Raw genomic sequence first — 12,685 nt, forward strand, 5'->3', positions numbered from 1 at the left:
TGTCTTCCAGTCAATTACGGCTCATGGTGACCCTATGAATCTTTTGGATAGGGTTTTCATGGTAAGAGGTATTCAGAGGTGGTTTACCATTGCCCCTCTAAGCCTATGGCACCCGGTATTCCCAGGAGGTCTAGAGGAGGATCATATATGTTTGTAAATCCTTCCATATAATTTGATAGAACTATGATTGCATCTTCTGTTATAAGCCACCAAGCTATTTTTGTTTTAACTTACTTTTGTTTAATACCACTACTGTTAATCGTTCACCTATGGGCATGTTTGCATCATCTAAGTTCTGTTCCAGTTGGAGAATTTATGCTGCTGTAACAGCTAAAGAGTGCTTACTCATGAGTATGTCCACAGGTGACAAAGGCTCCAGCCTTCCATTTGACACAGAATGCTTTCCGGGCATCAGATCAATTTTAACTGTTCACTGAGAACAGATTTGCCACCTAAGGAGGACTCCATGTCAAGTGGCAAACTGGAGTCCTTCCCTGGTAGTGTATTTACTCATGAGTATGTAAGTCTGCTGTTTCACATAGCAAGCTAACACATCTCTGCATGAGCAGACCCCAAAACAGCAGACACTGTGATATTATGGGCAACCTCCACTTTAATGAAGAATCCAGTTCTTGTAACCAAACCTGAAACTGAAGCACTAATCATTGACTGCACTGGATGTGGGGCAAATGTGCACTTACACTTCAAAGGGATGATTATCCTGGTATTATAAAACAAACAGAAGGATGATAAAACTGGCCATCAAACATGAATGCATCCTAATGTTGTCTTCTACTTAAATTTAAGCATTGTTAAGAATGTTTTGGCAAATTTGTAAAGAATATGATGCTGATGTGTACAGCTTTCCTCCTCAACCCACACTGTAACATAAATTTATATATAGCAAATATATACACACAAACACACACACAAAATATACTTATATGCATGACACACATTTATAAAATGCATATATTGTAAGATAACGTACCTTATACCTACATATTTTTAATAAAATATGCAACATACCTAATAATTATTGTACAAAATGTATACAACAATAATCTGTATATACTTGTTTGCATATAAGTAATATACATTTTAATTTAATTAATTTAGTTGCTGAAGATGGAGTGCCATACCTTTGCCTTTATGCTTCTTTTGTTTCTGTTCACTTAATTTATCAAGTGGGAGGTCACTGAGATCCAAACTGTACAGGTTTCTAGCTAACACTTTTGTTAGAGTCTCCATAGTCAGTGACCACTCTGTGGCCAGCTCTTCCCAGTAAGTCAACGATGACAATACTGACAACAGGTCATCCCAAAGTTCTCGGGAGATGTACACATTTAGATTTGCTTTGATCCAAGCTACGATAAGAGTCTAAGAACAAACATGTAAAAAGTGAATAGTAATATTTATCTTAGGACAACAGAGGAGAGATAAATAATTCTTAGAGACATTAAAAATCTAAGAGAGCTGCACAGCTATGTTAATTGTAGAAAATACATTTTGTGTTTCCTTTTCAATCCTCTCTCTGTTAACCATCTTTTTCTCTGTGCTTTTAATGCATTCCTTCTTCTTTCTACACTATTATAGATCTCTTTGAATCTTTCTCTGTTAATCCCTACTTTTTCTCTCTCTTCCATAGCTCTCTCTGAACCATTTCTCATCTATCCTTCTCTTTTGCTGTTTTCCCACCCACAGGACTTTTTGCAGACCCATTTCTCAAGCCACTCCCATTTTATTATCTGTACCCCATATCATTCTCTCTCTCTGTATGCCATTCCCTTCTCCACTCATTACTCCACCTTCCTTCTGCATTTCCATCTCTCTGCTAACCTGTTTTTTCACTCTAATCTCTTCATCTCCCTTCTTTTTGCTCTGTTTCTGTCCATCCACCTCATTTTAGCAATACTCCTCTGTGCTAAGGTGGTGGGAACAACACACACAAAACACTCCCCCCTCAACAATTCACACCAGCAAAGGAATCTCAGACACAGGTGCGCCATCCAACATGTCTGGCTGGTACTAACTCCATTATGTACCTCTGAATCCAAGGAGAGGAAAAGTAAGTAGACAGTGCTGCACACATTATCCCATTGCCACTTTTACTTTTGTTGAACTTAAGTGGGCCTTAGAGATTTCAGCAAAGTTGTGAGAATTGGCCACAAACAATTAGAATTGAGGACCCAAAATAGGGATGCTGCTGCAGTTGGATTTATGTTGTGCTAGCCTGAAATACTGAGCAGAGCATTCAATCATATACTGCTTCTTTCAATAAACTGTCCTCATATGCCATAAAACTTGTAACATCACCTTTTACGTGTGTTCTCATTAGCAATCTTGAGCCTGTTTGTTACGCTCTAGCTCCTAATCACCAAGTACAGGAACAAGGTGGCTTGACTGAGAACGAGAACTCTCTTCATGTGCAAGACTGATCCACTTTCATTATACTCTTTACTAGTGGAGATTGCCACCAAATATCTCTCAATAAAATATTACTCAGACAGCATTGTAAGTAACTTCACAGCTTCATCAATGTAAGTGACCTAACTTCATATACCAGAAGCATTTTATTAATTAACTTAGGGAGGCAACTACAATACAAATGCATGTGTAAGAAAAACCTGATGGTGGCTGCTTCTATTAGGTAGAAACAGCTTTGGGAGAGAATAAGTGGTAGTGAGGCGATACTTATCCCTTTCTCCATCCATGAGTTTTCTACTGTATCTTCCCCCTTGTGGGATTTGTGTACTTACCTTTACAAAGAGACATCCCTATGGGATAAAACACCTTGGAAGGACAAGTTGTAGCAGAAAAACAGCAGGGGAAGGGATAAGCACCCCCCCCCAATTTCTCTGTTCTAAATAATGTCCTCCCAAAACTACATTTACCTAACAGAAGTAGACATCAAGGTTCTGTTACACACACACACACGATTGTAACATACAGTTCTGCAATAACACCACACATTCTCTCTCTTCCTCCCCATTTCTATGTGGAAGTTACTACTTTCTCATCTTTCTAAAACTGCTTTACACTGCACTGTAAATGTGTTTACATTGCACACCCATCCCCTTCACTTACTCCGATTGTGATTCTCAAGAATGACTATCAGAGTAATGAAGAATGACAAAGAATGTTCTGAGTCTATGCAGATCGCATAACATATTTTGCAGAAACAATAAACTACTAAGCATAAAGGGAGAAATGTAGCTTTTGTTGCATGAAATCCTCACATTTTGACAAGTGGTAGTACAGAAGAAATGCAGTAGCACCATGTTTACAAAATGGTTCTATGGGGGAAGAGGGAGAACTCATATGGTGATCTTTTTTGGGGGGACTGTTACACTTCAGATGGAGGAATTCAATTATGAAGACCTTCCCACTATAAAGGCAAACTCTCTTCACACAAAGAACAAGCACATCAGAGAGAAAGCAATGATGGAAGCTTCCCCTTTAATATGTTAGTTTTATGAGCATAAGAACTGCCTTCCAGATTAGACCAACATAATAACATCACCTCTGCTGGATCAGACTAAGGGATCAGCATCCTATTTTCAACAGGAACCAGTCAGGAAGCGCACAATCAAGGTATAAGATCTATCTAGTCCAGTATTCTGTTGCTAAGTGCAACAAGCCAAATGTCACTAAGAGCTAATGGTCACACTCTTCAGCTTGATTCCAGTATGTGATAATAAAAGGTATACTGATGTTCTACTGTTACAAAAAGATGAATTTAGCTATTATGGCTAAATGATGCATATCCTCCATAAATTGGTGGAATGATTTTAAAGGTTATATATGCTAGTTATATATGCTATACCTTGTGGCAGTTAATTCTAAATAATTATCATCATCATAATCAATTGCCTTTTATATACTCCTCAATATGATTTACAAACATACCATAAAAAGTTTTAAAGATGGTTCTATATTTTGTTTGTTTCTAATGTGTTTTGGCAATCAAAAAACACAGTCTACCTGAAATGGCATAATTAAGAAAAGACTCTACCAGATGATGATAAAGAACATGTAGCTTGGCTTCTAGATGCATTACATTACCTTTTTTATATGAACACCATAAAACAACTCTGCTTGTGTTCACAATGGGATGACTATATATTTAGTACTGCTGTTCTTACATGCAACTGAATTTCACATGCATCACTGAGAATTCAGAAAACATGACAAATACTTAAAGGTTGAACATTTTCAATAATTTAGTATGCTGTTTTATTTTATTGGTGCTTTTTCAAAAAATATTATATGCCAACTTGAAGGTAGCTTATGAAAAATGTAAATAGGTAAATAGTTATCTCATCTGAGTGAAATGTTCAGTAAAAGTTATCTTAGCTGAGCTGAACACAACCTATAAAATGTAGAACAATTATAAAATTAATATTTATTAATTTGCCTGAAAAAGAGGTCCAGCAAGCCTTCCAGCTAATGTTGAATTCTTTCTTCCTTGATACTGTAGAAAAATCTGAGATGGTATTTTCAACACCGATTCTGTGACCCTGAGCAGCACAAGCAGCATCTGTTCCCTGGAAAGCAACATTAGACTCAGAACAACATGTGGATTCAGAGACATTTTTCTTAAGCATCTTATTCTTTAGAACTACTTTGGTGGCAAATGTAGACATTTAAGTTATCATTTGTTGCTACCTTTCCTGGTCTTTTTCATGCCAGATCCAGTGAAAAGAAAGTTTAAGGGGATTATGGGAACCCATTCCACCCTCAGTCTCCTAATGTCCACTGATCAAGACAAGGAGAAGACTTTACACATATCATTATGCAGCTGTATTAAACATATTATACTTATTAATTACTGATTGTCATGAACAAATTTCCAACTTTTATTTTCCACACAGGAGAAAATACCACAATGCAGACTTTACATGCCAGGAATTTAGGAGATATTAATAAATAATTACATTATTTATTCAGCGTATTTCTATCTCAAAAAAACTCCTCCAAAGAAACTCATACATGGAACTATCACATTTTAGCCTCACAACAGTCCTCTGAGATTACTGGAGATTAATTAGGCAAAGGCCATAAAGAGTTTCTTGGCCAAATAGGGATAACCTGAAGGGAGAACAAACACCAAATGTAATCCACTATAAAAACATAAAAACACTTTACCAAGTCTTCTTGTCCATGGTTACTTGCACCACCATGTAACGGTAGATATTAAGAATGCGTTTACACATATCCGTATGTTCATCCAACAGTGTTTTAATCTCATTTGCTGGCTCAAGAAGAAATATATTTGAGGAATTTGTTATAAAAACCTGTGATTAAAAAGAAGTAAGAATCATTCTGAGAATTCAGCTAAACATTGCTGCATTGATTAATCACATTACTACTGCAGAAGAAACAATGCCATCAGGATTAGTTGAATAAAGTCTAATTTGGCATGCGTTAATGAGTGAAAAAACACTTCAAATACAAGTACAAATCACAGGGTTGTTTTTTTTTTACTTTTTATAAGCTCAGAATGGTTTCCTGAAAGATATTCAAACCTCTTTGCATATATTCTATAAAGTGATACTTAACATACATGCAAACATTAGATTTAATTTAAAATTGTCTGAGACTTCCCAAGGTAAGAAAAACACAAGTGGTTTCGACACCTGCTTGCTATCACAGTGGAATAAACTGAGTTGAAGAACAATGAGATTTACTGGGACTCAGAAAGTTAGAGCCAATAGAATACAATGGAACATACTGAAATGATCCCAAAATCACATTCTGCTCTGGAACAGAGGTTATAAATATGTTTGAACAGATGTATTTGAACAATGGACCATTGCAGACATAGGCTTATACCTTGTAAACAGAGCTGAATATAAACACATTTAATCAGTCACACACAATAAAACATTACTAGAACTAAAGCAAAACCCTTGGGTTTATATAACACTTTAGCAGACTTGTTTGTGGTTTGTTAGAAGACTCAGCACAGATGAAAGAAAATATTTCTTCACACAGCACATAGTTAAACTATGGAATTCATTCCCACAAGAGGAACTAATGGCCACCAGTTTTGAGAGCTTTATAAGAGGATTAGACAAATTCATGGAGAACATGGCTATCAATGGCTACTAAACATGATTGCTATTGCTCTGCCTCCATAGTTGGAGGCAGTATGCTTCCAAATACCAGTTGCTGGAAGGAGGGGAGAGTGTGATTTGCACTCAGGTCCTACAGGTCCTGTTTGCTGGCTTCCCATGGGCAACCAGTTGGCCACTGTGAGAACAGGATACTGGACTAGATGGGCCATTGGTCTGATCTAGCAAGGTCTTCTTACGTTCTTATGCTACCCAATACCAATTTAGTAATCTACTCTAGTCATCTAAATAGTTAATAGGCAACCATTTATTAAAATGCTTTATAAACACAAAGATTTTACTCCAGTTGTAGTCATGTTTTACTTTCTGCAACATCTGATTGACTGCATTTATATCCCACTCTGTTAACATAGTTACCAACCTTGATACTGACTTGATATGGACTATGGCCTTGGTAAGATTTGTTGTAATTTTGTTTCATACCATTCAACCTATTCATACTATTCAACATATTTACGATCTGCAGTTTATCATGCTTTTGCCCCTAATCTCACTTGTCCATTAGGAGGTAAATAGTGCTGTTGCCATAAGAGGAGGCTGAAAAGCGCATGATAGATCACCTTCTTTGGATCCCAGTCAAGATTTGAATAAGAGCATAGCATTAATATTTCATGTTGGACTTAACCAAGACTGGTTTGGATTCTCCAGCAACACCTTATAAAACACAGTGCATTTTGATGAAAATGGAAATGGACTGCCTTCAAGTCGATCCCGACTTATGGCTACCCTATGAATAGGGATTTCATGGTAAGCGGTATTCAGAGGGGGTTTACCATTGCCTCCCTCTGAGGCTAGTCCTCCCCTGCTGGCTAGGCCTCCTCAGCTTGCCACAGCTGCACAAGCCAGCCCCTTCCTTGTCCACAACTGCTAGCAGGGGGCAACTGGGCTCCTTGGGACTATGCAGCTTGCCCACGGCTACATAGGTGGCAGGGCACGTAACCCCTGAGCCACTCACTGTGGGGGTGATCTTTAGCCGACCCTTGACACCCAAGAGACACGAGCAGGGATTTGAACTCGCAGACTCTGGACTCCCAGCCAGGCTCTCCTCCCCACTGTGCTATACCAGCTGTCGTGCATTTTGATACATGCGTAAAAAGTTATGGATGAAAGATTTTCAGTGGAATAAAATCAAAAGTGTTGAATAGCATCCCATTAACTCAATATTCTAACTGTACCAAAATTGGAAATAATATATGGTACTACACTGTAATTACTGCAAAGTACATTAATTTATATTCAGAAGAAAATATTACACAAAGTTTACAGGACATACAACAGTACTTATATTTGGAAAATATTAAATGAGACAGCAAAATGAAATGAAAATATATCCCTTACCTGCAGTACTGCTTGGACCCCAGCTCGTATACCTTGTTCTATGACACCCAAGTCAGATATTTTATGTGGAATCTCCTGATAGCAACCATTTCTTGTCCAGCTTGGATTTTGAACAGGACCAGAATTACCCATAATTTCCTAAAATATGCAGGAGGGATTATTTCTTTCCACATTTCCATACATATGACTCAAGTTTCACACATATTACCCCATCTCACTGGAGCATAGCATGGATAAAGGGTGTTGCACATGTAGTTCCTGTTTCCAATAATGGAGCTGGGGCCCAGCATGTGCAGGCCTTTCAACAAAGCTAAAATCTGAATGATCGGCTGCTTGGAGAGGGAGTAGGAAGCTGGTTTCATTCCCCATCTTCCCCCACCCCTCCAACATGCTGAACAAGAAAATTGTGGAATTTGAGCCTTTTCTTTTTAAAAAGGTTATACACACAGTTCTCACTGTTCCTCATTTTTTCTGATCAATCAGAGCCAAAAATGGACCATTGGTCTCACCTGAAGGGTGATTTTCATATGAGTACGGCCCTCACTGCAGGTTATAGCTCCACCTATCGTGCGAAGGCAAGAATGTCTTTGAAGTCAAGACTAGGGGCGTCAGGCCCCTCCCACTCTCCAGTTCATTCTTGCCTTCGTACGAACAAGATTGAGATTTCAATAGCGTAGCATTTAGCTAAGTCTTTGTGTTTGTTTGTGTTTTTGTCTGACAGGGTGTGAAGGTTTTGTCGTTTGTGTGTATCCAAGTGCTTCCCTTCCCTCTGTCTTGTATTTAACAGTTTGTGTGAAATTCCTGGGGAATTCCCTTGGGGGGGGGTTCTCCCTTGCCCGGGCCCGTTTCTTTCCCCGGCTTTCAGCCTTAGATCTTAGAGAGACCGCGGCTGCGGTTCTCTCTATTTTTAGCAGGAGCTTGCGGCTGCAGCTCTCTGCTTTACCCCTCGTTTGTTTTAGTGCCTTCAGGAGTCACTTTTCCCCTACGAGGCCGTTTGTTTCGCTGCCTTCCCGAGCTCTGCTGCGGCTTTTTGCCTCGCGGACATCCCTTTAAATTCACTCCGAGAGCTTGCGGCTGCGACTCTCGCCTGGGAGATTTTTCAAGCCCCGGCTGTCGCCCCCAGACTTGTGGCTTTAAGTTCTCGCCGCGATAGTCTCTGTAGTCGGCGGTGGCTTCCTCTACTGCTCCTGAGCTGCTACGGTGCCTCATTAACGAGCTGCGATTACGCCTTTCAGCCACTGGCTATCGCAAGCTCATGAGACTGTGCTAGACAGTTTTTCTGTCAGTTTCGTTGTCGCCCCTCAGTGTCTGCCATTACTCCTCCGCCATTTTGAGTGTTACTTTTCCGCTCCATTACGGGCGCCATTTTGTTTGTCCCGTTCTTTTCCCGCCCTTTTTGTTTAGACTTTCCTGCACTACATAAAGGGGGATTTTTTACCTTGAGAAAGCTTTTCTTGTATGTGAGTTATAGATAGGACTACTTAGCTCTACAAGAGTTCCTCTCTTACCTGGCTTCTACTACTGCCTATTGCAACAACTGACTCTCGGCAGCTATTGAACGTCAATGGCTCCATCAAGGCTGTGACTGTGCTCCAACCTATTTGAACTGCAAAGAGGAGGAATCACTCGTGGCTGTGCAGGCGGCTCATACGGCAGCATGCTTTTTGAACTGGACATTCTGCCCCCTTGTGGCCGTGTCACAGCCAGTTGCTACTGTACTAAACACAACTTAGTTGAACTGTACATTCTGCCCCCTCTGTGGTCGTGTACCAGGGCGATCTACACTGTACATTCTGCTCCCTCTGTGGCCGTGTACCAAGCCTGAAATATAGTCTGCATTATTCTGACGCTATTACCATCGTACATTCTGCCCCCTCTGTGGCCCCCCAAGGGAATTCCCCAGGAATTTCACACAAACAGTGTTAAATACAAGACACAGGGAAGGGAAGCACTTGGATACACACAAACGACAAAACCTTCACACCCTGTCAGACAAAAACACAAACAAACATAAAGACTTAGCTAAATGCTACGCTATTGAAATCTCAAACTTGTTCGTACGAAGGCAAGAATGAACTGGAGAGTGGGAGGGGCCTGACGCCCCTAGTCTTGACTTCAAAGACATTCTTGCCTTCGCACGATAGGTGGAGCTATAACCCGCAGTGAGGGCCGGACTCATATGGAAAATGGGAATCCTTTCTCCCATTTGTTTTTGAAGGCATGGCATTCTTCATCCCTTGGAAAACACTACCCTTTATTATAAGGTAGAGCAAAACGTCACCCAGCTCTTGCATCTGCATTTAGTGAAAGCACCAGCACAGCTAACCCACAGATCTCTTCTAGAGGTAAACTCCCACAAAACATTGCTGTGGCCACCACCACTCTTAAACAGTGAGTTGTTATTGTGATGAGCATTCATGTAAAGCTAGATTACACCAGCACTGTATTCCCTGAACCATTTAAAATTTATCAAAACTTTTTTTTTTTTTTGCCTAATCAGTTGTTTGAATATAGAGAAAACCTCTGACAGCCTCCTGGCCGCTCATATCTAAACCCAATCAGATAGTCCCAGAGTCTTGGTTTCTGCCATTATTTGGATGATGAAATGGGTTTGGGCAAAAGGAAGATAGCACCAGCTTTTGGATTCTGTGAAACATGAGGTTAAGATGATTATGCATAAAGAAAAGATTTTGGCCTAAGGATCCCTGTAGCCTTGAAAACATACAGATATGCATGATTGTCTCAGTTCTTACACTTTAGCGTTCATCCCCAACTGAGTATATACATGCAAACTGCATTTGCTCATGCGACTCCCTAATAGCCATGGACAGAATCAAGTGTTGCATGAATAGACTTCTGTTCACACAACAGGACTTCACCTTCCTTTCCTTCCTCCTTGCAACCCCTCTTGCCCAAGTCTGCTCCAGAGGGTCCCCCAACCCATTGGAGATTTTGAGAGTCTGTGGAGTAGCTGCAGGGGAAGGAGAGGAAGATGAAGTCCTGTTCCATTCCACTTGCACACTTACAGCGCCAGATACAACCCATTGCCCCACCCCCATTTATAAATTTATACTGTAAATTCCTTATGGAAGTGACCTGTCCTTTGTTTCTGTTATTCTGTAAAGTGCCACATAAACTGTGCACTAAGATCAGTGGATCCCAAATCTTTTTTCCCCATAGACCACTTGAAAATTGCTGAGGGTCTAGGCAGTCTACCACTCAGTGATTTTTCTGCCTGTTATAGCAATTGTAATGTGTTATGCTAGATGCGATACTATTTTTAATTTAATTTTATTGCTTCTTTTAATTCTTATATTTTGCATTTTATTGTATTACAATTTGAATTAAAATTCAACAGACGTATTTAATGTGATGGATGTCCCATCTTCAACCACAAATTCACAGGTAAGTCATGGACCACCTGAATGAAGCTCAGGGATTACTAGTGGCCCATGGACCATAGTTTGGGAATTCCTGCACTAGATGATGTTCTACTGGCTTAATTGACTATTAGGAGTATTCTTGCTAGTAGGGGCATTCATGCTAACATAACCCTGTCAAAACATGTCCACATACGGAACTGATGCACCATCGGTAGACTCAGAAGGCTTTCCCCATCAGAAATTTATCAATTTGGGAGAGGATAAGATGCATTTACTGAGAAGAATGCAAAAAATGTACAAATGCACAGCTGAACTGCAAGCCCTTCCTTACTGCTATTCAAAGCCTCAAACTTTAAAATGAAATTTCACCCCCAAAACTGCATAGATGCTTTTTGCATATTTACAAGTACCACAAGTTTTCCTCTCTGCTAAGATGTTTTCCAGAAGAAAAAGCTGCAATTGCATGTTTGACACAACATCAAGGTCCTTTTCCCTTTCAGCTGCACTCCGATGAACAGGTGATGGGTACCTTATGGGTGGGCTATCGAGCTAGAGATTCCCTTCCCTGTTTTAAAATCTGTACTTCTTTCTCTACTAATCTTTTGACTGAGCAACTTGGAAGGACCACCTTTCCCCTAAGATCTGGTAGGAGTGCAGGACCTCTGTGTACTCCGATGTTTAATTACTCACCACTTTTTGCTTCTTATGGTTGCAGAAGTCAGTTCCTATTGGTAAGTGAGTTGCCTCTCTCCTGGAGGTCTCGTAACCTTTACTACTGCTATTGCAACCATCCTTAAGAATCCACCACTCTGAAAGCGGACTATATAGATACATAGGAAAGCCTGTCCTCTCAGCAGAAAATGGAGGAGGGGCTGAACTCCATGAGCCTTCTTGAGCCATTTTTCACTATGCACCACTTGGCACTGAGGAGGGGCATGGCAGGAGTGATGATGGACCAACAATACTCTGTGGTAGCAGGAGGTACCATTGACTCTCCCACCATCCTGCTCCAATATCCAATGCACCCTCTAAATAAAGAGACTAGGAAAAGAGAAAAATGTGTCTGGCCAGCTGAGGTAAAATGAAATTAACATTGAAACAAACTGAATGAACTTAACAGCTCAAAGTGTTTGAAACCCTGCTTCCCAACCACCAGGTAAGGCTATTTTGTGAGCCCTTTGTTTTTGGACTCACACGTTTTGGCTCTATCTAACTGCCAAAGCGATGCACTTTCCAGATGATGAAGAATGCCATAGACACCACGAGAAAAAACAAGATTCAGGTAAATAACACTGGTGCAGTTTCTCAGCAAAGGGAAGAAAGTGAAAGTGCACTTAATCCAAACAGGGACTAAAAGTAGCAGGTACTTAGGAAGTTATAACCAAAGATTGCTTGATGGAATATCTTTTGATAGTCCTAACATATTTAAGGCAAATCAAATACAGTTTGCACTAGACAGTTTTAAACCTACATCTCAGAGTTCTCTTATGTCTCTTTCCAACATCTGCAATGAAAGAAAATGCTGTTATGTGGAGACAAGGGAAGTACGGTTACTACTTTGGAAGAAGAGAAAGCAAATAACTTGAAGGAACTCTAATATGTTTACCTCATCCCTTTCTTTTCCCTTTTCTGACGAATTTTGTTCTGCAACGTTTTCATCACAGTCTATGTTAGAAGAGACTATTTCTTCTGGTTCTTTCATAAACAAGGGCTTCTCCTCTTGTTGTATCCACTCCTGGTATACCTTTACCACTTTCCTCATAGCTGCTGCTTCACATATTGGCAGTAAAAATGCCTAGTTTGGGGGGGGGAGAGTTCATAACATTT

The 12,685-nt window shown here is 40.1% G+C and overlaps 1 protein-coding gene across 12 annotated transcripts in view; it reads right to left on the reverse strand.

The window, feature by feature from the left end:
* The window catches only part of RALGAPA1 (Ral GTPase activating protein catalytic subunit alpha 1), a 305,037-nt gene that overhangs the window by 237,200 nt on the left and 55,152 nt on the right, over positions 1-12,685 (reverse strand). For all 12 annotated transcript variants that reach the window (XR_009760717.1, XR_009760716.1, XR_009760719.1 and 9 more), the window contains exons 11-15: positions 12,465-12,653; positions 7,476-7,613; positions 5,149-5,297; positions 4,418-4,547; positions 1,143-1,380 (exon numbers count right to left, since the gene is read on the reverse strand). Coding sequence is in view for 8 of the 12 variants with exons in the window: in XM_061611662.1 (XP_061467646.1) it covers positions 1,143-1,380; positions 4,418-4,547; positions 5,149-5,297; positions 7,476-7,613; positions 12,465-12,653 (844 nt within the window). In the remaining 4 variants the exon portion in view is untranslated. The remainder of the gene's footprint in view (positions 1-1,142; positions 1,381-4,417; positions 4,548-5,148; positions 5,298-7,475; positions 7,614-12,464; positions 12,654-12,685) is intronic.

The sequence above is a fragment of the Rhineura floridana genome, chromosome 2 (assembly GCF_030035675.1).
Source record: "Rhineura floridana isolate rRhiFlo1 chromosome 2, rRhiFlo1.hap2, whole genome shotgun sequence".
Taxonomy (NCBI): Eukaryota; Metazoa; Chordata; class Lepidosauria; order Squamata; family Rhineuridae; genus Rhineura; species Rhineura floridana.